The 24162-nt window shown below is 42.6% G+C and overlaps 1 protein-coding gene across 3 annotated transcripts in view; it reads left to right on the top strand.

Moving 5' to 3' along the window:
* Positions 1-21684, top strand: part of LOC104610576 (uncharacterized) — a 30648-nt gene extending 8964 nt beyond the window's left edge. For all 3 annotated transcript variants that reach the window (XM_010277264.2, XM_088889585.1, XM_010277265.3), the window contains exons 9-17: positions 184-254; positions 363-459; positions 12129-12203; positions 16992-17090; positions 18118-18261; positions 18353-18382; positions 18465-18527; positions 20942-21019; positions 21113-21684. In XM_010277264.2, the coding sequence (XP_010275566.1) occupies positions 184-254; positions 363-459; positions 12129-12203; positions 16992-17090; positions 18118-18261; positions 18353-18382; positions 18465-18527; positions 20942-21019; positions 21113-21199 (744 nt within the window). In that variant the 3' untranslated portion in view covers positions 21200-21684. The remainder of the gene's footprint in view (positions 1-183; positions 255-362; positions 460-12128; positions 12204-16991; positions 17091-18117; positions 18262-18352; positions 18383-18464; positions 18528-20941; positions 21020-21112) is intronic.
* Positions 21685-24162: the final 2478 nt, after the last annotated feature.

Raw genomic sequence — 24162 nt, 5'->3', positions numbered from 1 at the left:
CTGTTTGTGTGCCATGCATATTGGACATACATTTACTACTATTAACTGTCTCTAGTACCCTTCAGGCTGTAATAGTTACATTTACTGTTTCCTTGTTTTCAGCTTGTTTTTGTATCCTTACTGTCTTATATTTTATTGAATATGACCTTCCTCCTTGTGTCCACACATATTTGGGTATTTTAGGCATCGGTCAAATACAAAAAGGACAGCCACACTGATTCTGTACTTGGGCTTGCATGGAACAAGGAGTTCAGGTAAGCATGCAACTTTCTATCTATCAAATAGTTTCTGTTAGTTTAATGTGCATATTTTTTATATTGCTTTTGATCGTGCTGCTTTTTTTTCATAAATTTTATGCTCAGGAATGTCCTTGCAAGCGCAAGTGCTGACAAGTCTGTCAAGATTTGGGATGTAGCAGCAGGAAAATGTGACATCACAATGGAACACCATACAGACAAGGCAGGCACCGTGTTTCATCCTGAGTGTTGAACTTTGGTTTGAGAGAAAGCCTGACTGATGCTCTACACAGTCATATTCTATACAAAGAAATGCTGACCACTTTCTGTTTTCTCCATTTACATTAGTGATCACTAATCCCCATTCAGTTTAGTCAGTTATACTAGACTATTTTGAAACTTTGTTGCCTGAAGACATGCCAGTAGGGTTGCTTCATATACGGAAACACAGAATCTTGGTAATTTAGATATCTCTAAGGAATATAAACTTGCTGGTCTCATTGAGCTAAGTAGGATAATCTAAAATCCAACTCTTTGCTTTTTTTTTTTTTTTTTTTTTTGATCAATAACACTTTCATTAATCATCAGTAGAAAATTTACAGGAGGAAGACAAACACACTTATCTTCCAAGAGTCACTAAGAGCCTCATAAAAGAAAGAAAAAAGAAGAAAAAGAGAAAAGAATACAGAATACACTAAAGTTACAGCTTAGCCCAAAATAGTGAATCCCTTTCTGCCCCTTGTTTAGCTAAACCGTTAGCTAGGGAATTAGCCAATCTTTTAACCCAACATGTCTTAACTTCCATCTCCCGCACCAGCCACATGAATTTCCTCCTCTCATTGTTATACTTCCATAAACCATTCCCTCCTATCACCACCTCTGAATCCCCTTCAACTATGAGTTTCTTGATGTTCAACTCTTTAGCTTTTCGGACTCCTTCCATAACTGCAAGGATCTCAGCTCTAAGGGAGTCACCCACTCCAATTGGGCCTGAGAACATGGCAGAGATGACCCCATTTTCGTCCCTAAAAACACCTCCAATCCCCGATTGCCCCGGATTTTCCCTACTGCATCCATCAAAGTTTAATTTCAAGAATCCTCTAGGTGGGGGAGTCCAAACCACTTTCATTACTGACTTGGTCTGTGTGCAATTTGCAATTTCACCCCACTTCCTCAACATGTCATCCACAATGTAATCTGTGAATAGTTTCAAATATTTCAGCCACTGTACTGCCCTAATATGTATGGTAGCCTTTAGATCTGCTGCTCCTCTTTGGATTTCTGAGAATATCTTGGAGTTTCTTTCCTCCCACAATGTCCAACATACTACAGCCCTTAGTCCTCTCCACATTATCCTTCCCCTTTTTATCCGCCACCTGAAAAAGGTGGGGGAGAAAAGGCCCTGCAAGTTTGATGGGGGATTCCAATTGCGTCCAAATAAGGAGGAAGCCCAATCCCAAATTGACCTCGCAAAGTGGCAAGACATAGTAGGTGAAAACCAGTCTCCCCATCCGCTTTACATAGAACACACCACTAAGGTGACAAACAAGTATTGGGTCTCTTCTTTTGGAGTAGATCACCAGTGTTAATTCTTTCCAGATAGGCTTCCCAACAAAAACTACCAACCCTAGGAGGTATTGCTCTACACCAAACCTCACCAACAGGGAAAGGGGGGAAGGTAGGACTGGTGGACTGACTTAAGACTTTGAAGAACGAGGCACAAGAGAAGATTCCATTGGGGGTAGGTGTCCAAATTCTAGAATCCTCCCTAGTGGGGTCTAAGACAACATTATCAAGAAGTGCAATAAGGCTCGAAATACTGTCAAGGTCTGAGTCCCTCATCCCTTCTTAAACCCAAGTTCCACCCAATCCCAGAAGTGGAAGAGGACGGGGTGATGAAAGACGAGATCGGCTCATTTTTCAAATCAGATAGAGCATACAAAGAAGGAAATTGATCCTTTAAAGGGGCGCTCCCCACCCAAGTTTGTTCCCAAAATTTTATGGAATTACCGGAATTCAAGTCATACCTGATATTAGGGGAGAAAACTGGTAGCAGGTCATGGATGGCTTTCCAAGGAGAGTTGCTTGTGGTCCTAGCTCTGATTCCAGCATCCCATCCATTGTCCTCCAGCCCATGTATACTTGCCACTATTTTAGCCCATAGCTTCTCCTTCTCCATAGGGAACCTCCACAACCACTTCCCCAACAGAGTCATATTCCTTCTTCTGATACTCCTAAGCCCCACACCACTGCAAGACTTACTCCTACACACTATCTCCCAGCTAACTCTGTGATCCCTCTTCTCCTCTCCTGGCACCCACAGGAAATCTCTCATAAACTTCTCTAATCTGTTAGCGACCTTTACTGGGATTTAAACACCGATAGGAAAAAGATGGGTAAGTTAGCAAGTGTGGCCTTAATTAGTGTAATTCTTCCACCGAGAGAGAGGTAATTCTTTTTCCAGGATACCAGTCTTTTTTCAAACCTTTCCACCACCGGGTTCCAAAAGCTCTCTCGCATGGGATTATCACCTAATGGCAACCCTAAGTAGTTCAACGGCCACCCCGAAACTTCACATCCCAACAGTTCAGCACTCTCCCTAAGCTCTCCCTCCTCCAGGTTCACCCCCACTATACAACTTTTCCCAAGGTTAACCTTCAAGTTAGACATTTGCTCAAACAGTTGTATCACCAACTTCAAGTTCCTGATCAAGCTCACATTACCGCCTTCACAAAATAGAATCGTGTCATCAGCAAACTGTAGGTGAGTGAGGGGGGTTTCCACCCTCCCAACTCTCTAGCCTCTAATGAGTCCCCTATCATTTGCTCTGTGGATCAGTTTCCCCAGAACCTCCGCAATTAGAATGAACAAGAAAGGAGATAGGGGGCTTCCTTGTCTTATACCCCTATTGACTGGAAAGAAATCTACCACTGTCCCATTCACTAGTACTGAATAATGACAACTCCTGACACAACCCATGATCCACTTGCACCATCTAGCCCCAAACCCAAATTTAGTCAAAACTCTCCTCAAGAAATCCCAGTCCACCAAGTCATAAGCCTTTTCCAAGTCCAACTTACAAACCACTCCCTTCTTCTTATCCCTCTTAAAGTTCTCCACACTCTCATTAGCAATTAAAATCTGATCAGTTATTTGTCTCCCACTCACAAAGGCTCCTTGATAGTGTGCAATGATATCAGACAATACCTTCTTCAACCTCATAGACAACACTTTTGCAATGATCTTATACAAGCTATTAACCAGGCTAATTGGCCTAAAATCCTTCGGGTGGGATGCATCTTTTTTTTTTGGAATTAAAGCTATAAATGTAGAGTTCACACCCGGATTGACAATTCGTCTCCTGAAAAACTCCTCAAACACCCGCAAGAGATCATCTTTCACGATATCCCAACAATCCTGATAAAAAGCCATTGTGAACCCATCCGGCCCTGGAGCTTTTATTCTATCCATAGAAAACACAGCCTCCTTGATCTCTTCTAGAGTAAAGCTTCTTTCCAGCCTTCTCCTGTTTTCCACCTCTACATCTGGCCAGTCCAGACCTTCTACCCACACCCTTCTACTTACAGGCCTTCTTAGAATAGATTTGAAGTGCTTCACACAAGCCCTGGCAATCTCCTCTTGTTGTACTAACTCGACTCCATCTACTACCAATTTGGAGATAAGGTTCTTCCTTCTCCTACCATCTGCTAGAGAATGGAAATACCTAGTGTTTCTGTCTCCCTCTTGCAACCACTTACATCGAGATTTTTGCCTCCAACTAATTTCCTTCTTGTGCAGACAATCCTCTAGCTGTCTTCTCAAATCTCTCCTGAGATCATTGTCTTCCTCTCCAAATTCTCCCATTTCTTCTTTAGAGTCAAGGCTTTCAATCTTATCCATCAAATCTCCCTTTCTTTCTTCTATCATCCCAAACTCCATCAAGTTCCACTCCTTGATTCTTGCTTTCAAGAATTGTAGTTTCTTATGAAATCTCATCCCCTCCCAATCCACCAGTGGGTTACAGTCATGCCACCATTCCCTCACTTTGTTAGTAAACCCTAGATGACGTAACCACATATTTTCAAATCTAAAGGGGGTAGGACCTCCACACCTTCTTTTCTCCTTACATAATACTATGGGCCAGTGATCTGAGGTCACCCTTGGGAGAGCTCTAGAAGCCAAGGTTCCCCAATGTTCTTCCCAATCCAAAGAGAACAGGAATCTATCTAGTTTAGAGCAAATGGGTCTAGATTGGAGGTTTGACCATGTAAACGTCTTATGGGCTAGGGGAATCTCTTTAAGCTCAAAGGCATCCACAAAACTATTAAACTTCCTCATGCTTTTTGTCACCCTCTGGTTAACCTTATTGGACTCCTCCGAGAATCTGATCACATTGAAATCCCCACCCATGCACCACGGCCCATCCCACAACCCTCTAACATCCGCCAGTTCCTCCCACAACTCCTCTCTCTCTTTGTAGTCATTCGGTCCGTAAACATTTGTGAGCACCCATGTATAGTCATCCTCTTGCTGCTTAAACTTCAGAGACACCGAGTACTTTCCGATCAACTCCTCCAGACCTTCCACCACATCCTTTTTCCACATTGTTACAATCCCCCCGGAGGCACCCCACGAGGGAGCAGCCACCCAGCTAATTCCCATGGCTTTCCATACACTCATTGCCCATTTATCATTAAACTGCATTCTCTTAGACTCTTGTAGCAGCACAATGTCTGGGTCACACCGTTTGATTACCTCTTTATTGTCGCCCTCTTCCTTGCACTCCCAATTCCCCTCACATTCGAACTAAGAATCTTCATTCCGCTTCTTGGTGAACCCCTTGCCACTTACCACTATTTTCCCCTTTCCTCCTGTCTCCCTTTACCCCGAGCCTCTTATCACCTTCTACATCTCTCTTCAATCTCTCTACTTCACTCAATCTCCTCTTCTTTATTCTGATCTTCTCCTTCCTCTTCTATAAGTTTTTTTTCAGCACATTCAGATCTTTCAATCTGCACCCTAGCTTCCCTACAAATTCTGCTATCATGTCTCCTCTCACCAAGTCTGCCAACCCTACCCTTCCTACAGGATCCCCTCCATCTGTATCCACCTGCCCCTTCTTCCTCTCCTCTAGTCCCACCTCTACTCTTTCTTCTCCATCCACCCTCCCTTTCCTATTACCTCCCTCAAACCCTGCTCTCTCCTCGTAGTCCTCTCCATCTCTACCCTCATTCCTTTCCCTCCTCTCCACTAACCCCTCCCCTCTTCCTACCTCCCCTTCCCCTCTCCAGATCAGCTCTCCTTCCACTTCCTTAAGCACTCTTTCAATAATTTCCCCGACTTTTTCACTCCTAAACCTTCCTTCCGGCACCTTCCCACCTTCCTTCCTTCTGGTCTCTCCCTCCTTGGAGAGCCCATCTGCTGGCTCGGCTACATAATCATGGGCTACAAGACATGGAGCAGGAACGGAATCTGGAACCAAAGACACTGGAGACACATTAGTAGCACAAACCGAAATCACTTGGTTACTTGGGACTGATGGACAAGCTGGAAAAGGACTGCTCCTTGCCTCCCTCTCTTGTTCCAGAGGTTGGTAAAAATTTATCTCCCTGAGTTGGTCAGGAAGTACTTCTGTCCTTTGGTCACCCTGATGATCTTTCCACTCTACCCCTGGTTCACCCCTTGATGGTGTGTTCCTGCTCTACTTCCGGTTCTCTCGGTCTGCCCTTCTGATCCTCCTTGCACACTCTGAGGTCTTGGGAACGGGTTGTACCGCTTGCCTTCGTCACCCTGAAATAAACTTACAATATTCCACCCATCCACGTCACCTCCAACGCAACTGCCTTCATCGTTTACACTGCCCAAGCTAGTACCATCAACCGAACAGTCCTCTGAGTCTTCATCATCTTCACTGCACTGCACTGCGCCCAGCCTTCATCCTTGTCTTCCTTCTCTTCAGGTCTTCCTTTAACGTAACTTGGCTTCGGCTTCTCTGAGGAGCGCCGCAGGGGGCTAAACTCCTTCAGCCTTCGTCGGTAAACCCACCGCAAGTCGAGCAACTTCTCTGCTTTTCGGCGCTGCACGCGTTCCTCCTTTGTCTCGCGACTGGGGACGATGATAGACCATTAGCATCGTCTATCTTAGTCGTGTCCCCAGTCATGTGAGTTACTAAAGGCTCACACGCCTTCTTAAACCACTGGATCTGGCCCGCTGACCCAAATGGGCCTTTAATCGCACCCAAGACTTTTCGAATGGGCTTTGGCTCTGGCCCATTTTTAAGCCACTACGACCTCACGTGACTTTTAAAAGAGTCACACGCACTCGGTTTGGTTTTATCCGGTCTAGATCCAGTTCTTCCTTGGACTTGCTCCTTTTCCTTGTTCAAATAGGTCAAGTTGGCGCCGGTTACAACCTGTGCAAAGGACCTGCCACCCTCCAGGCTGTTCACTGCTCCCACACGCATAAAACCCACCCCCTGAGTGCTACCCTTTTGTTTCTCCAGTCTTTGTTTTTCCATTTTTGTGAAAGATCTTTTCTTGTTTGAATCAACCAATCCCTTCTTGCCATGCAGTACTTCTTCTTCAACCTTCTCATCTCCCTCCCTACGAGCCTCCTTCTAGAGCACCGATTCAAAGGATGAAGCCAGCCACACTGAATAGCAAAGCCCTTCAACTAGCACCTCAATCTTTCGAGGAATCTCCTCAGGTTTTACACCATTCAATAGAATGGAGGCTGAACAAAGGTCTCCCCAAAAGGCACCTCCTAAAGATCCTCCACACATCAAAGCAATGGCTTCAGCAACTTCCTGCTTCCACAAGTTAAAGGGAAGACCTAAGAGACGTACCATCACTCCATCTTCAACAAAGAAATCTTTGGAGTTTGATCCCGGACACCATCTTGAAACTGTGAAGCTTCCAAGAGCAGCTTGGATATTTAATGCCTCAATCTCTACTCTATTCTCCAGCAGATCCAGCACAGCCTTATCCTTCTCAAAGGGTGTTAAAATAAATGTACTCTTCAGCTTTAAACTTGCTATTAATAGATCTGCAACTTTCCTCCAGTCTAGTATATGAGCTGAAGCTTCAACTATCAGCTTACTCTCCCAATCTCCTCTCTGTATGTTTACTCCCATTCTGTATTTGCTTGCCCCAGCTGTCACTAATAGAGTCTCTTGCTTATTATTTCTCACCAGACTAGTAGAAGTGCTCATCTTCCTTTTTACTGTTTTTTCTCTTTTAGCACCCAAGTGTTGCAGCAGTTCACATAAGAACTTAGGGGCCAGCTTTGGGGCTAGCTTCGGGGCAGCCTTGTGGCGCAAGGAGCGCTGCCGGTAGGGCTGGAGCTTCAACCAAACAAATTGTCCTGGATCGAATGATAGTTCCCGGTGGTGCTTATCATAGTGGAGCTTCATGCGGAGCTGGGCTTGCTGTAAGCGAATGCGGACGTCGGCGAGGAGGGCGTCGCGGTCCTGTAAGGAGTGATCGTTTGCGTCCAAGCGAGTAGATCCGGGCTCGTAGGACAGCAAGCGGGGAGGATCCCTGCCGTAAACGACGCGAAAGGGAGTCATGCCGAGGGAGGAATGGTAGGCTGTGTTGTAGCAGTACTCGGCCCAAGGAAGCCATTCCAACCACCGTCGAGGTTGATCGCCTACGAAACAGCGGAGATACATCTCGATAGTGCGGTTAACCACTTCCGTCTGACCGGCGGTTTGTGGCCGGTAAGCTGATGATTTGGCCAGGGTGGTGCCGTGCAGTCGAAATAACTCTTTCTAGAAGGCACTAGTGAAGACCGGGTCTCTATCGCTGACGATGGATTCCGACAACCCATGTAAGCGAAAGATATGTGTAAAGAAGGCGAGGGCAACCGAAGTGGCACTGTACGGGTGTGATAGAGGAATGAAGTGCGCGTATTTAGAGAAGCGGTCGACTACCACAAAGAGAACTGATTTGCCCCCTACCTTGGGAAGTCCCTCAATGAAGTCCATGAAGATGTCGGCCCAGATCTGCGATGGGATGGAAAGGGGCTGAAGGAGGCCTGCCGGGTGTAGGTTTTCCCATTTGTGCTGTTGGCATGTGGAGCAATTCTAGACAAAATCTCGAATAGAAGTCTTCATACCTCGCCAATGGAAATCAGTCTGGACGCGGTGTAGTGTTTTTTGAATGCCCTCATGGGTGGAGTTATGGATGCTGGTGATGATGGTGGGAATCAACGGGCAGTCTGCTGGAAGATGGACTCGTCCCTTATATAGTACCAACCCGTCGTGAAGTGACCAATCGGGGTCGGCCGTGCCGGTCTGGATCTTCTGTAGTAAGAGCGACCATTCCGGGGACTGTGGTGCTGCCTTCTTAATGTCGTCAAACAGAGAGATTTGAGGTTGGGAAATGCTACATAGAACCATCGTGTCTTCTTCTCGCCTAGACAAGGCATCAGTTGCGCGATTAGAGGATCCCGCCTTATATTCCACCCGGAAGTCAAACCCGAGCAGTTTGCTAACCCAATGCTGCTGAGGGGAAGTGGTGAGACGCCGCTCTAACAGGTATTTGAGGCTATAATGATCAGTTTTGACGATGAACAACCGCCCCCACAAATACGGCCTCCAGTGCTGGATGGCTCGGGCAAGGCCGATTAGTTCGCGCTCATAGGCTGGGAGCTTCAGATGCCGGTCGGCCAATCTGTGGCTGAAGAAAGTGATCGGGTGCCCTTGCTGCTGTAGTATGACCCCGATACCCACTCCGGAAGCATCGCACTCGACTGTAAATTCGAGGGCGAAATTAGGTAATTGCAGGACAGGGGTTGAAGACGGTGCATTTCACAGTGACAGAAAAGCTTCATCAGCTGCGTTGTCCCACCGGAAGGAGTTTCTCTTCAACAGGTTGGTTAACGGGGCTGCCAACACTCCATAGTTCTGTACAAATTTGCCGTAGTAACCCGTTAAATCGAGGAGCCTGCGTAAGGCCTTGGCGGATTGAGGTTTGGGCCATTCTCTTATAGCCTGAATCTTGGAACTATATACTGTTACACCCTGCCCATGGATGATGTGGCCGAGGTAAAGAACCTGTCGTTCCCCGAAGGAGCACTTGGACCGTTTCAGGAATAAGCTGTGTTGGCGTAGGAGTACGAAAACGGTCCTCAGATGGTGGACATGCTCTACCCATGATTTGTTGTAAACGAGGATATCATCAAAGAAAACTAAAACAAATTTGCGCAGATGGGGCTGGAATACCGCGTTCATTAGTGCCTGAAATGTAGATGGTGCATTGGAGAGTCCGAATGGCATGACTAAAAATTCGAAGTGGCCATGGTGGGTGCAAAAAGAAGTCTTCTTCACGTCACCGGGAGCCATGCGAACTTGGAAATATCCGGACCTGAGGTCCAACTTAGAGAAATACTAGGCACCATGCAACTCGTCCAGCAGTTCGTCAACAACGGGAATAGGGAACTTATCTTTGATCGTCCGGTCATTGAGTTCTCTATAGTCAACACAGAACCTCCACGTTCCATCCTGCTTCGCCACCAACAGAACCGGCGAAGAGAAGGGGGAGTGACTTTTTGCGTATGATCCCTTGGTTCAGCATCGCTGTACATTGTTTTTCTATCTCATCCTTCTGTAAGTGAGGGTAGCGATAAGGCCTGACAACGACTGGTGCTGAACCCGCCACCAAAGGAATACGATGGTCGCAAGCTCGGGAAGGGGGAAGGCCCTTCGGTTCCTGGAACAGATCTGAAAACTCGGCGAGAAGTTTTTCCATGGCTGCTGGTTCTGTTCGGAGTGCATGAACCTGCGGTGTCTTTTTTTTAACCTCGCAACCATGCCATGAAACTTGCTTGCCATTCAGGTGGAAGGTCATGGTGAGTGCGCTAAAGTCCCACAAAATCGGGCCTAGGGTAATTAACCATTTGACCCCAAGAACAATATCGAACCCATCCAATGAGAGTACAAATAAATCAACAAGAATTAGTTCAGAATTGACCTGTACTGGGACGTCCTTACAAATCCCTGGACTGTGAACTTTTTCACCATTTGCGACAGCTACCTGTAGTCGCCGCCGGAGTTCCATTGGTAGTTTTAACTGCAGGGCTGCATGTTCACTTATGAAGTTGTGTGTGCTCCCTGAATCGACGAGAATGCGCACCGGCCGACCTGCAATCTGTGCCTGTAATTGCATGGTCTGAGAGGTTTTAATACCGGTGATCGCATGGAGAGAGATCTCTGGTTCGAATGTGACGGGTTCCCCTTCCTCCTCCTCTTGCTCATCTATGAGAAGGCAAAAAAGCCTCTTGCATCTATGTCCTGCCGAGTAGAGGTCATCACAGTTGAAACATTGACCTCTCGCTCGGCGCTCTGCCATTTCTGCCCTGGTCAAGCGCTTGATGGGAGGAATGACCATGTTACTGCCTGTACTTGTCACTGCTCTAGAGGTGGTGGTCGTGGGAGGCTTCATTTCTCGGCTGGTAGCAGAAGAGGGGGTCGTTGCTGCTGGTCTTGGGGGCACCCACGAGTTCGGTGGATGACCCACATTAAAAATTCCGCAGCTGAGCTGCAGCTTGCGCTCAAATGCGCGGGCTAAGTTCATGGCTGTGACCAAATTTGGGGGATTCTGCATCTCGACATCCACCCGCAGGGGTTCTGCTAACCCTGCTATGAACATATCCACTTGCTGGTCTGGTCACACGGAGGATGCCCTCGCGAGGAGGGTTTGGAACTGTCGCTGGTATTCAGCAACTGTTCCGGTCTGTTTAAGGTTAATTAGCTCGCCCAGTGGGTTGCTAGTCAATGGGGGTCCGAACCGAAGAAGGCAATAGGATTTAAACTGGGGCCAACTGAGCCCGGGTTCTTCTTGCTTTAACCGATAAAACCAAAGCTGTGCTTCTTCTGTTAAATGAAAGGCGGCTAGGCTTACCTTGTCCTGGTCATTTGTCCGTTGATTCCGGAAGAACTGCTCGCAGCGATACAGCCAGCCTAGGGGGTCTCCGTTGCCATTGTACGATGGGAACTCCAGCCTGCTGTACTTGGGGATGATGGCTGCTCCATGGCCGACAGACTGCTGTTCGCCGGAAGACTCCGACAGATCTGGCCGGCGGTCATTAGCTGCTGTCCCTCCATCAGAGTTCCTTTCCGTACTGGAAAGAAACATCTCCATTAATCGCCACAGTTCTCGCACTTCACCTTTGATCTCACGAACTTCGGAGTTGGTCTCCACGAGTTGGTGCTCGAGGTCGTGGACCCTGGAAGGTAGCTGCTCCAGATCTCCCATGACGCCTTGCTCTGATACCAAGTTGTTGAGGGCCCGGGAATAGGATCTCGTCATGGGTCGGTCCACGGGGAAAACCTCCTATTTTCCCTTGTTCCTTCCTGCTCGTGATGAACCTATCTTGGCGCCTTTGGTGATTTGTCCAAGAGATCACCAATTCTCTTAACTCACTCTTGACTGAATAATTTGATATCTCATTCAATAATGGGTTCTCCTTAAATAGGAGAATACAAGAGTCCTAATCAAAGGGAGTCTCCTTGCTGAATAGGGAGACTTCCAGTTCTATCTTGCTAAGGATAAGATAAGATAATCCTAATCTGATAAGCTACTAACAAGATAAGATAAGCTAAGCTAATCCTAATCTGATAAGCTATTAACAAGATGAGATAAGAGATAAGAACAAGCAAAATGAGCTAATCTAATCTAGATAAGGCTGCTGTTGCCGAACTGGGTAGGATGAGCATCACTGAATCCTTGCTGCTGCTGGCGGTGGGCCCGGGGCCTGTTGCTGCCGGCGGCGATGGTACGTCTTCCCGAGGAAGGCGTCCATAACAGCTGTAATGCGTTCCATTTTCTGCCCTGACAATACATGCTGTTATTGATAGGTAATGGATTCTGGCTTTTCTTGTTCTTGTTACAGGTTCAAGCAGTTGCGTGGAATCATCACGTGCCACAAGTTCTTCTCAGTGGATCATTTGATCACTCAGTTGTTCTGGTACGTATCAGTATCTTTTTGTTTTATGTCTGTGCTATTTACTCAAATTATATATTCAGATCCTAAGGACTATTACTGAAGTCAAAACTTAGATGGAAATGAAATAATTAGCACCATGTTCTATATATACATGTTGACTTGTTGAGGGAATGCGGTTGGGACCTCCCATTTTATTCAGTCGGTATGAAGAGATTTTGAACTCTAGATTGGAGTTTCTATCAATCTAATCTATACATTCTTTTAGGAAAAACTGGGTGATTGTCAAGAAAAACCCACAGATATGTTTAGGACTTAGGGTATCCTACCAGGTTGCTTTCTGCATAGATGATCCCTCATATTGGTTATTGGATAGTGGTTCCTGACAATGGCCATGTGTACAATGTCTTATTTTTGAGAATTACTCAAATATTCTATACAGAAACTTCATCTTTCTTTTACATTCTTATTATTTGATCCATTGCAAGTTATTCAATATGGAAGAAAGTACTTGTTATGGTAAAGAGTGGAGACATTCAGGAAGGAAAATAAATAAATAAAACAAAATTGTTGGAAGGTTTCTAATCAGGTGCTGCAGGGAATTGGCTGTTCTCTAGGCTATTTTTGATTACTTTAAGGAAGTGTCTTTTTTCTTACTGTTGTATTTTATGATGCTTACATATTTTAGTATTTCAGATAGAGTTCTTTCCAAGAACACATGCAGAAAAATGTTAGTAAACTTTTTTTTTTTCCTTTGAAGGCCAATGATTGCAAATATTGGGAAACGCTCCAAGCCTCCAACCAAGCCCAAAACCGAAGCAAAATTATATAAGCATGCTGCCCTAAGCTAAGCAAGCATATTCTGTCAAATCCACCTCTTACAATCGCATTAGCAACCAAGGAGGCAAAATTTGGAACCAGTTAAACATGATATTATTTGTATTCAATGAACTTACATCTCAGTAAATGTGATTAACAATCATGCCTGCTAGAGTTATGGGAGATTTGGTTAATGGCTTTTCATAAATCTTGGTCCACCTCAATCTTCTTAAATCACTGAGGAGAGTCTAAGCCCTTGGGAATTGGGACACAGTTGAATGAGTTAATCTTGTTGATGTGACAATCTGGCCTCTCTGAAATCTGTGGAATTGCAGGAGATCCAATCAGTGGCTATTTGTAAATCCCAGTCAACTTCAACCCTCATGTACCACCCCTACCATGTGTCTCAGATTCCCAACAAACACCCATCAAGGTTTGACTCTAAAAGTATACAGATTGGGAGATGCTCAAATCTGCTCAATCTCTGGGTGACGAGGATTGGACTTTGATAAAAGTTGTGTCGTAGGTGTGAATATGGGGAAAGTGAGCTCCTTGAGTGTGCAAATATTTTGGGTTGTGAAGTGTCGAGTTGGCCTCTAATTTATCTTGGTCTTCCCCTAGGAGATAATCCTCAAAAAGGAAGTTTTTGGATTCTAGTAGTGGAGAGGTTTGAAAAGAGACTTGCTTCTTGGAAGAAAAACTACCCATCTCTTGGAGGAAGAATCACCTTAATTATCCTTTCCCTCTATTCTCTTAATTTAATGAAATTGATGTTATTGATCAAAAAAAAAAAAAGAATCACCTTAATTAGGTCTACTCTAGCTAATCTGCCCATTTATTACCTTTCAGTTTTTAAGGTGCCTGCAAGGGTGGCTAGCAAGTTAGAAAAACCAATGAGCGACTTCTTGTGGGAGCTAGGGGAGGAAAAAAATGATCATAGGGTTAGATGGGAGATGGTGTGTAGGAGTAAGCAGGATGGAGGGCTAGGTATTGGGAACTTAAGGAAGAGGAATTTGGCTTTGTTAGGGAAATGGTTGTGGAGATTTTCATTGGAGAGGGAGAAACTGTGGGCTACAAGATCACCCTGGAAATCCATCCAAGCTATTTTGCTTCTTTTCTCTCCTTGGATCAGGTATGACTGCACTCGGGTAACCTTGTAAAGTTTTGGGAACATGTTTGGGTTGGGGACTCCCCTTTGAAAGACCAATTTCCAGCTCTGTTTGCAATCTCCACTTTCAAAAATGAACCAATTGCCACTTTCCTTGTTTCCTCAAATTCAAATTATGGGTTTGGATGGAACTTGGGTTTGAGAAGAGCACTCAGGGACACAGAACTGGATAATATTTCAACTCTTTTGTCCATTCTTGATGGGATTTTCCTGGAGCCTACAAAGATAGATAGTAGGATTTGGACTTTGTCTTCCTCCGGATCCTTTACTTATGCCTCCTTTAAAGCTCAAATACAACCAGAAATTCCTATTGGTTTGTCGTTCCCTATCAAGGAAGTGTGGTGTCAACTTATACTTATGAGGGTTGGGAGTTTTTGTTGGGAAGCTTTCCTAGAAAGAATCAACACAGGTGATTTACTTCAAAGAAAAAGACCCAATAGCTGTTTATCTCCACACTGGTGTGTTTTATGCAAAGCTGCTGGTGAGTTTGGTTACCACTTACTAATATCCTGTGTTTTGGCAAAAAATATTTGGGATTTGTTTGCTTCTTTGTTTGGGTGCAGGTGGATATCCCCAACTAATGTGCAAAGCTTGTTTTCCTCTTCTTCTATTGAATGCTCAACAAAAAGATCAAGAATCATGTGGAGATGTGTGAGAGCTGCTGTTTGTTGGACATTATGGGAAGAAAGAAATGCAAGGATCTTTTCGGAAAAGGAGAGAGGCTTGGAAACTATAGTAGAAGTGATTCATATAAGGGTAATACATTGGTTGAAGACAATGAATGAGTTCACAGATTTTTCAACAAATGATATATTAAGAAATTGGAAAGAAATTGCTAGCTCAGTTTCAAGAAAGAAGACTTCGAATCTCAATTGGAACCCTCCACCTCCTGGTTTTATCAAACTAAATTTTGATGGCAGTAGCATGGGGAATCCAGGGCCTTCGGGTATTGTGGGGGTACTAAGAGATGAGAGAGGTCATGTAATAGCTATGTTTTCTGGCTCAGTTGGAGTGGGAGACTCCTTGAGGGCTGAGGTGTTAGCAGCCTTGCAATGGGTGCAAAGGGCCAAAGAAATTAATGTTAAGAAACTGATTATAGAGGGAGATTCTGCAATTGTAGTGGACTGGTTAAAAGAAGACACTTCTAAGATGTGGAGCTACAGCAATGAGAAGAGAAAGTTCAAATGGCTGATCAAAGATATGGAAGTCCAGTGTACTTGGTTAAAGAGAAATGCCAATTCCTTTGCTGATAGATTAGCTAGGCAAGGGGTTAATAGGGATTCTGGGTTCTGGGCTCAGTTGTAAGTTTTTGTGTGTTTTCAGTCAGATGTATTCCCATACCTTGGGGAGTTAAGATTCCTTAGCTCCTCTTCCTTGTAATTTTATTCCTTTATTAATGAAATCTGTGGTTATTGATAAAAAAAAGAGTTACTTTGATGATGGTCTCAGTTGAAGAAAATCTTTCATTCTTTTCCTCCAAAATACCTCGTAACATAGCTGGCACCTTTTCATCCACTGATGTATGCATTATCTTTCAGGACTTGCAGGAGGGAGTAAGGTACCGTGGCTCAGAAAAATGACAATGTATATCTAATAAAGAAATGGCTTTAGATCCTCAAGGCAAAATGACATTGAATGAATATGAAATTCGTTCTCTTCCACAGCTAGATACAAGTGCAGGCTGGGAAAAGTTTTAACTACTTACCTTTTTATAGGTCACTTCAAAATATAATGCTCTAGGCAGCAGAGAGCTTTTTTGCAGCACATTGTTGGAAAATCCACTGGCCTCTCTGACTGGCAGTCTGCACAAAAGAACCTTGTAGAATGTGGAACAGAGGAAGCTGCTCTTTGGATTGAGATTTCATTCATCTATCCTGGCAAGGATTGGGGAAAACCATTTTCAAAAATTCAATTAAGGGAACAACTACAGCACAGTCATGGTCTTTCAGGTTGAAGAGGAGAGAGTGAGGGATAGTTGATTTCTTTTTGTTTAGCAGTTGATACATCTTTGGAGGCTTGAATTTGTTTTGACCTTCAAAAAAGAATTTGCTTAAATTTTCATTAATCAAACACTTGGTAGGTTATGACTTATGACATTATAGAACCTGAATATGGGTGTTATCCAGTTGATGAAAAGATTTGAAGATTCTTCCTGTAGTTGGACTATGGAATGGAGTGGCAGGACAGGATTGAGGTAGCCAATCCCGAATAGGTGGGATGAGGCTTGGGTCTGATGGGAAAATTAGCTAGCTAAAAAATGAAAGTAACATAACATGAAGTGGATGTACAGTGTGAGCAGGGATTAGTTGAACGTGATGGCTGTGGAACCAATGATAATGTTCCACGCCATTTATAAAATACATGGGACCCGCATCAGCTAATCCGAATTAGCTGATGCGGAATATTATCATTGCCTCCCATCTTTCACAGTGGGGTACATGACTTTATTACTGGTGTGGAATATTATCATTGGTTCCACAGCCAGCTGAACAGCCATCGCGTTCAGCTAATCCGAATTCATACAGTGTACCTTCAGGTATTGGTTGACTACAAGTTAAGTTTTCTTATCTGTTCCAAGTCAATTAAGAATTTTATAATAGGCATACATCAGATTAAATCTCTGTTTGTTAGGTCATGATTATCCGAATTATCAACTTTATGACAATGCAGTTTTATCCCTCCCTTTTGATTTGACTGCCATTTAACTGTTTTTCAGTGACAACGGAAAATATAGTATTTAAAATTTTCTTCTGGAATGTGAATTTTCAGTTGTGAACTATTCTTCAGAAAATTTAACTTACATTTATTATGTTTATGATGTTCAGAAAGATGGGAGGCAACCTTCACATACGGGATTTAAGTGGTTGGTTACAGCTGATGTAGAAAGCTTGGCATGGGACCCACACACTGAGCACTCATTTCTGGTACATTCCTGGATCCTTAATGCCATAATGGTCTTTAACCATGTTTACATTAAATAGATTTTATATTGAATAAAAAGTGGTTCCTTTTGGATGAGAAATTAAATCTCATCACTTCATTAGTTAATAGAAAGAAAACTCCAAAGAGGAATGGATATGGGTGGCTATGCCTTCTTGGTCAAAAGATGGATTTACTTGGATATGCCTTTCTCTTTTTGGTAATTTTAAAATACGTTAGATTACTGGGATATTTTAGGCAGAAAAACAAAATTAATGAAAAAGAAGCCATAAAGAAAGGAATCCACTTCCTCCAAAACTAATCCTTTTCTGTGGAACTTAATCACTTTATATTGGCATCAAGAACAGTTGATGCCTAAATACTGAGCCTAACTTTTTCCTGATGAACTTTCCATTAACAACCACTTGTGGAATTGATCTATCATTTAGTTTTGGTTGAGAAATTGGTTTTTAGGAGGTAAACTACTATGGAGTTCCTAATGCTTATGTCGTATGTGCATGATAAGAAATAAAATGGACAGTTTTCATAGAGAAATAGCACCTCCACTTTTTCTTGTTGATGTCGAGGTGTTTTATTTTTTTAAGACAGCTTATGGGTATATATATTGGTTCTACTACATTGAGGGATTGGGGACTCCAATGAGCTTATATCCTTCTCATTTCAAGGCTTAAGGCTTTAGGTTCTTCAATATAGGTGGCCGACAGGGTTCTACTGTCACATTGCATCAATCTCTTCAATTTAAAGGGATCTTGAGGCTTGCAAACATGCCTTAAGCATTTTTTGAACAGTAACGATCACATTTTATTAGGAATTGAACAGGATGTTCAAATTATACGGATTCACAAAAAAGATATTCATTCACTGTTCTTGTCATGCCTAAATCATTCATTCACTGTTCTTCCATTAAATATCTTGTTCCTTGGAAACTGCATGAAAATACTTTTGACTAGGGGTGGGGAAGCAAAAGAGTGATTTATGAATTTGTTTGACTTGCATATGATTTATTTTCAGGTCAGTCTTGAAGATGGTACAGTTCAAGGTTTTGATATCCGGGCTGCAACATCAGACACAGCTTCTGGATCCAAACCAAGTTTTACTCTGCATGCACATGACAAGGCTGTTTGTTCACTCTCTTATAATCCCTGCATACCTAATGTATGTATCATATGCCATCATATCTTTGGAATATATACATAGATAACCACATTCACCTTCTTTTTCTAACTTCACCTTGTGCTTTTCTCAGCTGCTTGCAACAGGGTCTACAGATAAAATGGTAATACTTAATGTTCTTCAGAAAGGCTATTATTTCTGATAAGCTGGATAGGCACCTAACTAGTATTCTTACTTGTATGCAGGTGAAACTTTGGGATCTTTCAAATAACCAACCTTCATGTGTTGCATCCAGGAATCCCAAAGCTGTAAGTGACCATTGAGCTCAATGTAATATTGATTTGTTCAAATCTTTTGATGTGTAGAACTGTAGATGTTCATGAATCCTTTATTGCACAGTTGTATCACTTTTTATATCATCCCTCGGACAAATTTTGTTATGATCACATACATTAAGAGTCCAATGGCTTGTCATATATTTTTCATTGGGACTTTCTTGCTGAATTTGCATGTTCCAATGGTCTCACAAAGCTTCACTGTGTAGAGAACACTGATGTGGGCCCCACGGCTGTGGTCCCCACTGTGGTCGTATGACAGCACATGTAACCTTTGTTAATTTATGTCAATGTTAGTTGGTAGTTATCTTAGACAGCTTGTTATTTCAGTTTATTATTGTTTTATTTGCCATGTAAGCATTAAGGGAAATTCTGTCCTTTCCTACATTTAGTGAACATAATCTATAAATATTGAGAGAGTGGCGGCGGCAGATTCATTTGATCTGTCCCTCTTTTCAAAACTCTTGTGTACTTCTGCTTTCTTCTCCCTCTTTCTTCTACTTTTCTCAATCCGAAATCTTTTGGAATTCAAGACTGACTGTAGTCTTGATCGACTACTCACTGCAAGTTTTTTTTTTTTTTTTTGGTTCGCAGTTGGAATCGGAATGGGAATGGGAATGGGAATCCTTCGGAATTGGAATCGGAATCGGAATCGGAATGGTCTATTATAGTCTGTTTGGTTCAGACAGGAATGGGAATGAGAATTGGAATAAGGAGGAATGGGATTTCATTCCCAAGGGAGGGGTAGGGAATGGCCATTCCCTCAGATGGGGGAATGCCATTCCAGCAGGAATGGGAATGAGATTCCGATTCCGCCCAACCAAACAGTTGGAATGGGAATAGCCCATTCCGATTCCGATTCCAGACCCCTATTCCTGTAAACCAAACGGGGCCTTAGATCAATCTGACATGTGCCATCTCTCTGTATTAGATATGCCTAGATTGAATCTAACCTGGAAATCACTTCTAACATGTATATATTGGGTGAAAAGATATTCTTTTCCTTTTTTTGTTATTATTTTAAAAGAAACAACACAATGGTCTCGTGGACTGATAAGAAAGCACTTAGAACTATTTCTGAACCCAAATTCTATATGTTTGTAAATAATTGACCAGAATTACTAATCTGGCCCAACAAAACCTAAGATATTGATATTGAGTATAGGCCTAATTTTACAATAAATCTATTCTTTTTCTTACTCTATCTTTCAAAGTATCTTCTATATCTCCCATGAAATGATATTACTAAACATTTTATATGAAATTATTATAGGTAAACCAGAACAAAATATAGAAAATGTAAGTAGATAATTGGTTCAGAACAAGTAAACCCAATTCTGATCCTGCTGATAATCAGAATTAAAAATGCAAATCCAGAGCTGAACCTATTGATAATTGGGACTAATATACAAACTGAGATCCTATGTGATAGGGTTCTGAGAGTGGCCACTTTGTGCAAAAAAAGAAAGAAAAGAAAAAGAAAAAGAAAAAGAAAAAAAGCCAAAGCCTGTATCCAGTGTATCCCTCCCAAGACCTCAGATGGTTGGGACCAACATTGGGTAATGGCCTTTTTTTATCCTATGCAATAGGGCTAGTTTAGTTCTATTCATTTGGGACCAAGACTAAGGATTATTCTAGATTCACAAATTGAAAGAACATATAGCCTAAATTCCCCAACCAATACTTCAAGTGCCTTAGTTTTTTTTCCTGGTATGCATCGGAGTGCTCTAGTTGGTGCCGTCTTTTTTTCCTGTGTCATGGGTGTTATGCACATGAAATTGTACTGTCTACTGTGTTAATAGTTAGCTGAAGCCTCTAGGTCAAGTTGATCACATTAAGCATATATGTACCTGTGTAACCTGTATATGTTGTATTACCTAATATCTGCACACTGGATTTTCCTTAATCCGAATCTTGTTTTTTAGCTTATTCTGTTGGAGGGGCTACTTCTACTTCTATTTAAACCTTCCCCTCTTTAGTGAATTGGGATTTTCTCCTCACAGAGCACTCCTCACACGACCTCAGTCACATCCCACCATATATTGGGAACATCTCCCCTGAATAATAATATACAAGTACGGGAGATGTTCCTGATAGGCGGCTGAGACACTCTTTAGTCACAGATGGCACTACTCTCTCTCTCTCTCTCTATGTATCTATCTATCTATCTATATTATATACTATCTATCTATTCTGTAACTTTCAGACTACAAATGCTTGTGTCCTTGCCTTGCTGTAGCCGGATATCACAAGTAACATGCATATATTATTGTAGTATTTGTGCATGCTTTTCATCTGTTACTAGCATTTTCATCCATCTTGCCTTGGCTGTTGCCCATCTTAGAAAAATTTTCCCTTTTTTTTGTTGTTTGTCAAAATGTCATCAGGGAGCCATCTTTTCCATTTCCTTCTCGGAGGACAGCCCATTTTTACTGGCTATAGGAGGCTCCAAGGGAAGATTGGAAGTAAGTAGGCAGGCCTTGTCATTTACCTTCATTCTAAAATGTTCCAGGAGCTTAAAACATAGTACTATTTAACCGTTTTCTGAACTTTTGCAGGTTTGGGACACCTTAACTGATGCTGGCGTGGCACGTCGATTTGGGAACTACAGCAAGAAGAAGGTGGAACCCATGACAGAGTCTTGAAAACCAGAGAGGAATGTATTCACTGCATGTTGGCAGCAAGAGCCGTTATAGGTAAGCATGTTCTAAACAAGAGTATCGGAAGGAATCAGTACTGGAGCGAACCGCCAATAATTATGCAGATCATATGCGGGTGGGCCATTGGGTCCTTTGTCATCTGTGAAATATAATGGGGGGGGGGGGGGGGTGAAGGACTGTTGAGGGCCATTTTTATAACATGATACCTTAAAATTACCAAGAAAGTTGGAAGAAAAAGGCGAAGGGATGCTTCATTGTACTTGCTCAATTTTGTTTTATCATTTTTTCAGCTTTATATATATTTGTTATTGGTGTCGCATAGGCACGCAGTAACCTATCGATTTTCACGTGGTCCGGTGGTCGCTTGATGTTCATTATTAACCTTGTCTTTCAATTCTTGAATCACAGTGCATGTCAAGATACGGGTTGCTTGTTTACCCCTTTTTTAATTTAAATTTTCTGTATTCTTATCTCCTGTTCTACTAATATATATTTTTTCTGTTTATCCAACCTCATTTGATGAATCTTTTGGAACAGGTCTGCAAATGTTTTCCTTATATCAGAATCAGAATTCAAATCAAATCCAACTAAGGCGATCTAAATGCAATCAATTCATGATATATCAAAGCGAGTTTTATTGATATAATCATTTTTGGTTTTATATATTAGTATTAGACCTGTTCATGAGCCGGGCTGGGCTTGACTTTCACTCTTCATTAACATAACTTTTTGAGGCCTGAGCCCGAGCCCGGCCTGACCATTGGGCCCAAGCCTGGCCCTCGTAAAAAGCCTGAAGCCCGATTTGACAAATATTTATTTTATTTTATTTTTATTCATCGAAGCTGAATCAAATGAAAAAAAAACAAAGTTTAGAGAGAGAGAGAGAGAGAGAGAGAGGTTGGCGGTTGCTACTATCTGAGAATCTGAGATGAGATTGCGGTTGGCGGTCCCTACTATCTGAGAATCTGAGGTGAGATTGCTGCCTCACCGGAGAATGATAAAAATAGAGATGACTGATAAGAGGACCGAGGACCGACTAGGGCTTGCTGCTACCTGAGTTTGCTGGAGAAGGAAAGATTGGTTGCTGCTTGCTTGCTGTTAGCCTATGTTTGTTGCTGCCTCGCCGGAGATTGCTGGTTCGTTGGTGACTTGGTGCTGGTGGTTACTCCCAAGGTTCAAAATATCGTTATGTATCAGTCCATATCAACCAATACGTATTATATTAGGGCCTTCCCAATGCACCCCTACAGGGGGTGGTATCGGGTCAAGCCATGGTTCAAAGGGTAGCCAGGACTTAAATTGACTCTTCTGAACCAGTTTTGAAAAAAATAAATAAAAACAAAAAAAGCACCGATACAGGCTGATATGCCCTACCAGTGTATCAACGTATTGGCCTATATCGATATTTAGAACCTTGGTTGCTGCTTCAACTCTCTGAGAGTGTGAAGTGAGAACAAGAAGAGAAGGGGAAAGGGTAGTCGGGCAAGGTTCAAAGTATCGACACGTATTGGCTGATACGTATTGTTCTGGGACCCCTCCGATACGCCCTTATAATGGGTGTATCGGGGGGGGGGGGGGGGGGTTTGATCGGTTCAGGGGGTGGATGAGACCTAAATTGCCCCCCCTGAACTGGTTCAGAAAAAAAAAAACAAAAAAAAAACAATACTGATTCGCCCGATACGCCGATATGGGCATATCGGGCGTATTAATTATATATTTTATTATATTATATTATATAATAGGTAGGACTGGGCTGGGCTTTTTTTGACAAATCCTGAGCCTGGCTCGAAAAATAATTGGGCTTAGTGTTTTGTGCCTGAGGTCAAACCTGTGGGCTTAAAAGCTTGTCCAAGCCCATCCGGGGACCGGGCCGGGCCGGGCTGTTGGGCTACCCGGCCCATGAACAGGTTAATTAATATTCAACATTCTGAATGTTAATGAACCAAATTTGGATCAATCATCTATGGCTTTATGCACATGATTCTATTCGTTTCAGCTGCAGCTCTATTTTGGAAAGGCTAGACTATATTTTTGTGTGTAAATGATACCCCAGGTGCCTTGAGCCTGTTTTATTAGAGTAATACATTAACAAATGAGCAAACATACCAGGAAAGAAATGTTAAATTTTGGAAAATGTTATCACGTTGAGAGTCTCTCAGACTCATGAAATATTTTCAATTTTCACAGCGTTCCATGGTCAAGATTGGCTTTTCTTACATTTAACGGAGCATAACGATCCACCAATATCGTCAGGTCACATATAAAGGGGTTTCGTCACCATTTATAGGAACCTTGATCAGTTAACAATGTCCATACGAAATGTTTTTTACCTAGTTGTGTATAAAGGAAGGTTGATGTTGAGCTGTGCAGGTTGCTTCTTTTTTAACATTGGGTGACATTATTTACACTGTTAACCTAATGTGTCTTCTTCTTCTTCTTTCTGCCTTGATGCTATCACTTTACTTGTAATTGAAGATGGCCATCATTAAAACCAGTGCGCAGGGGAAGTTGGAGATTGTAAAAGTACAAAAATATTTTTTATCAATATTTTAAAAGCTGATTCAGAGGCTGAACCATTTTTGTTTCAAGCACCAGTTCAATCATTTGGGTTGAATGAGTTAGACTGTACTACATCAGCAAATACACATACATGCATTATTTTATATATAATTTATATTTTTATTCAGTTTTTAATTTTTATTTGTAAAAATATTAAAAATTGTAATTTAAGGTCAAAAAAGGGTTTTTAGCAAAAATAGCGAAACAAGGTTATGCCCTCCAAAAGTTTGCACATACATAGTGTAAAACACCTGGTGACCAGCCTGGGTCAGACGGTTTTTGACTAAATAAATGGGTTTTGACCAAATCTTGGGTTTTAGCCAAACTGGACCAGAATCATAGCCGGGTGACAGTTCATCTGTGGTGGGTTGAAAACAATGCTTTTAATC

Source organism: Nelumbo nucifera, chromosome 1 (genome assembly GCF_055504915.1).
Source record: "Nelumbo nucifera cultivar China Antique chromosome 1, China Antique-T2T, whole genome shotgun sequence".
In the NCBI taxonomy this organism is placed as follows: domain Eukaryota; kingdom Viridiplantae; phylum Streptophyta; class Magnoliopsida; order Proteales; family Nelumbonaceae; genus Nelumbo; species Nelumbo nucifera.
Note: the sequence above shows the minus strand (reverse complement) of the source record. Positions and strands in the feature narration are given on the sequence as shown.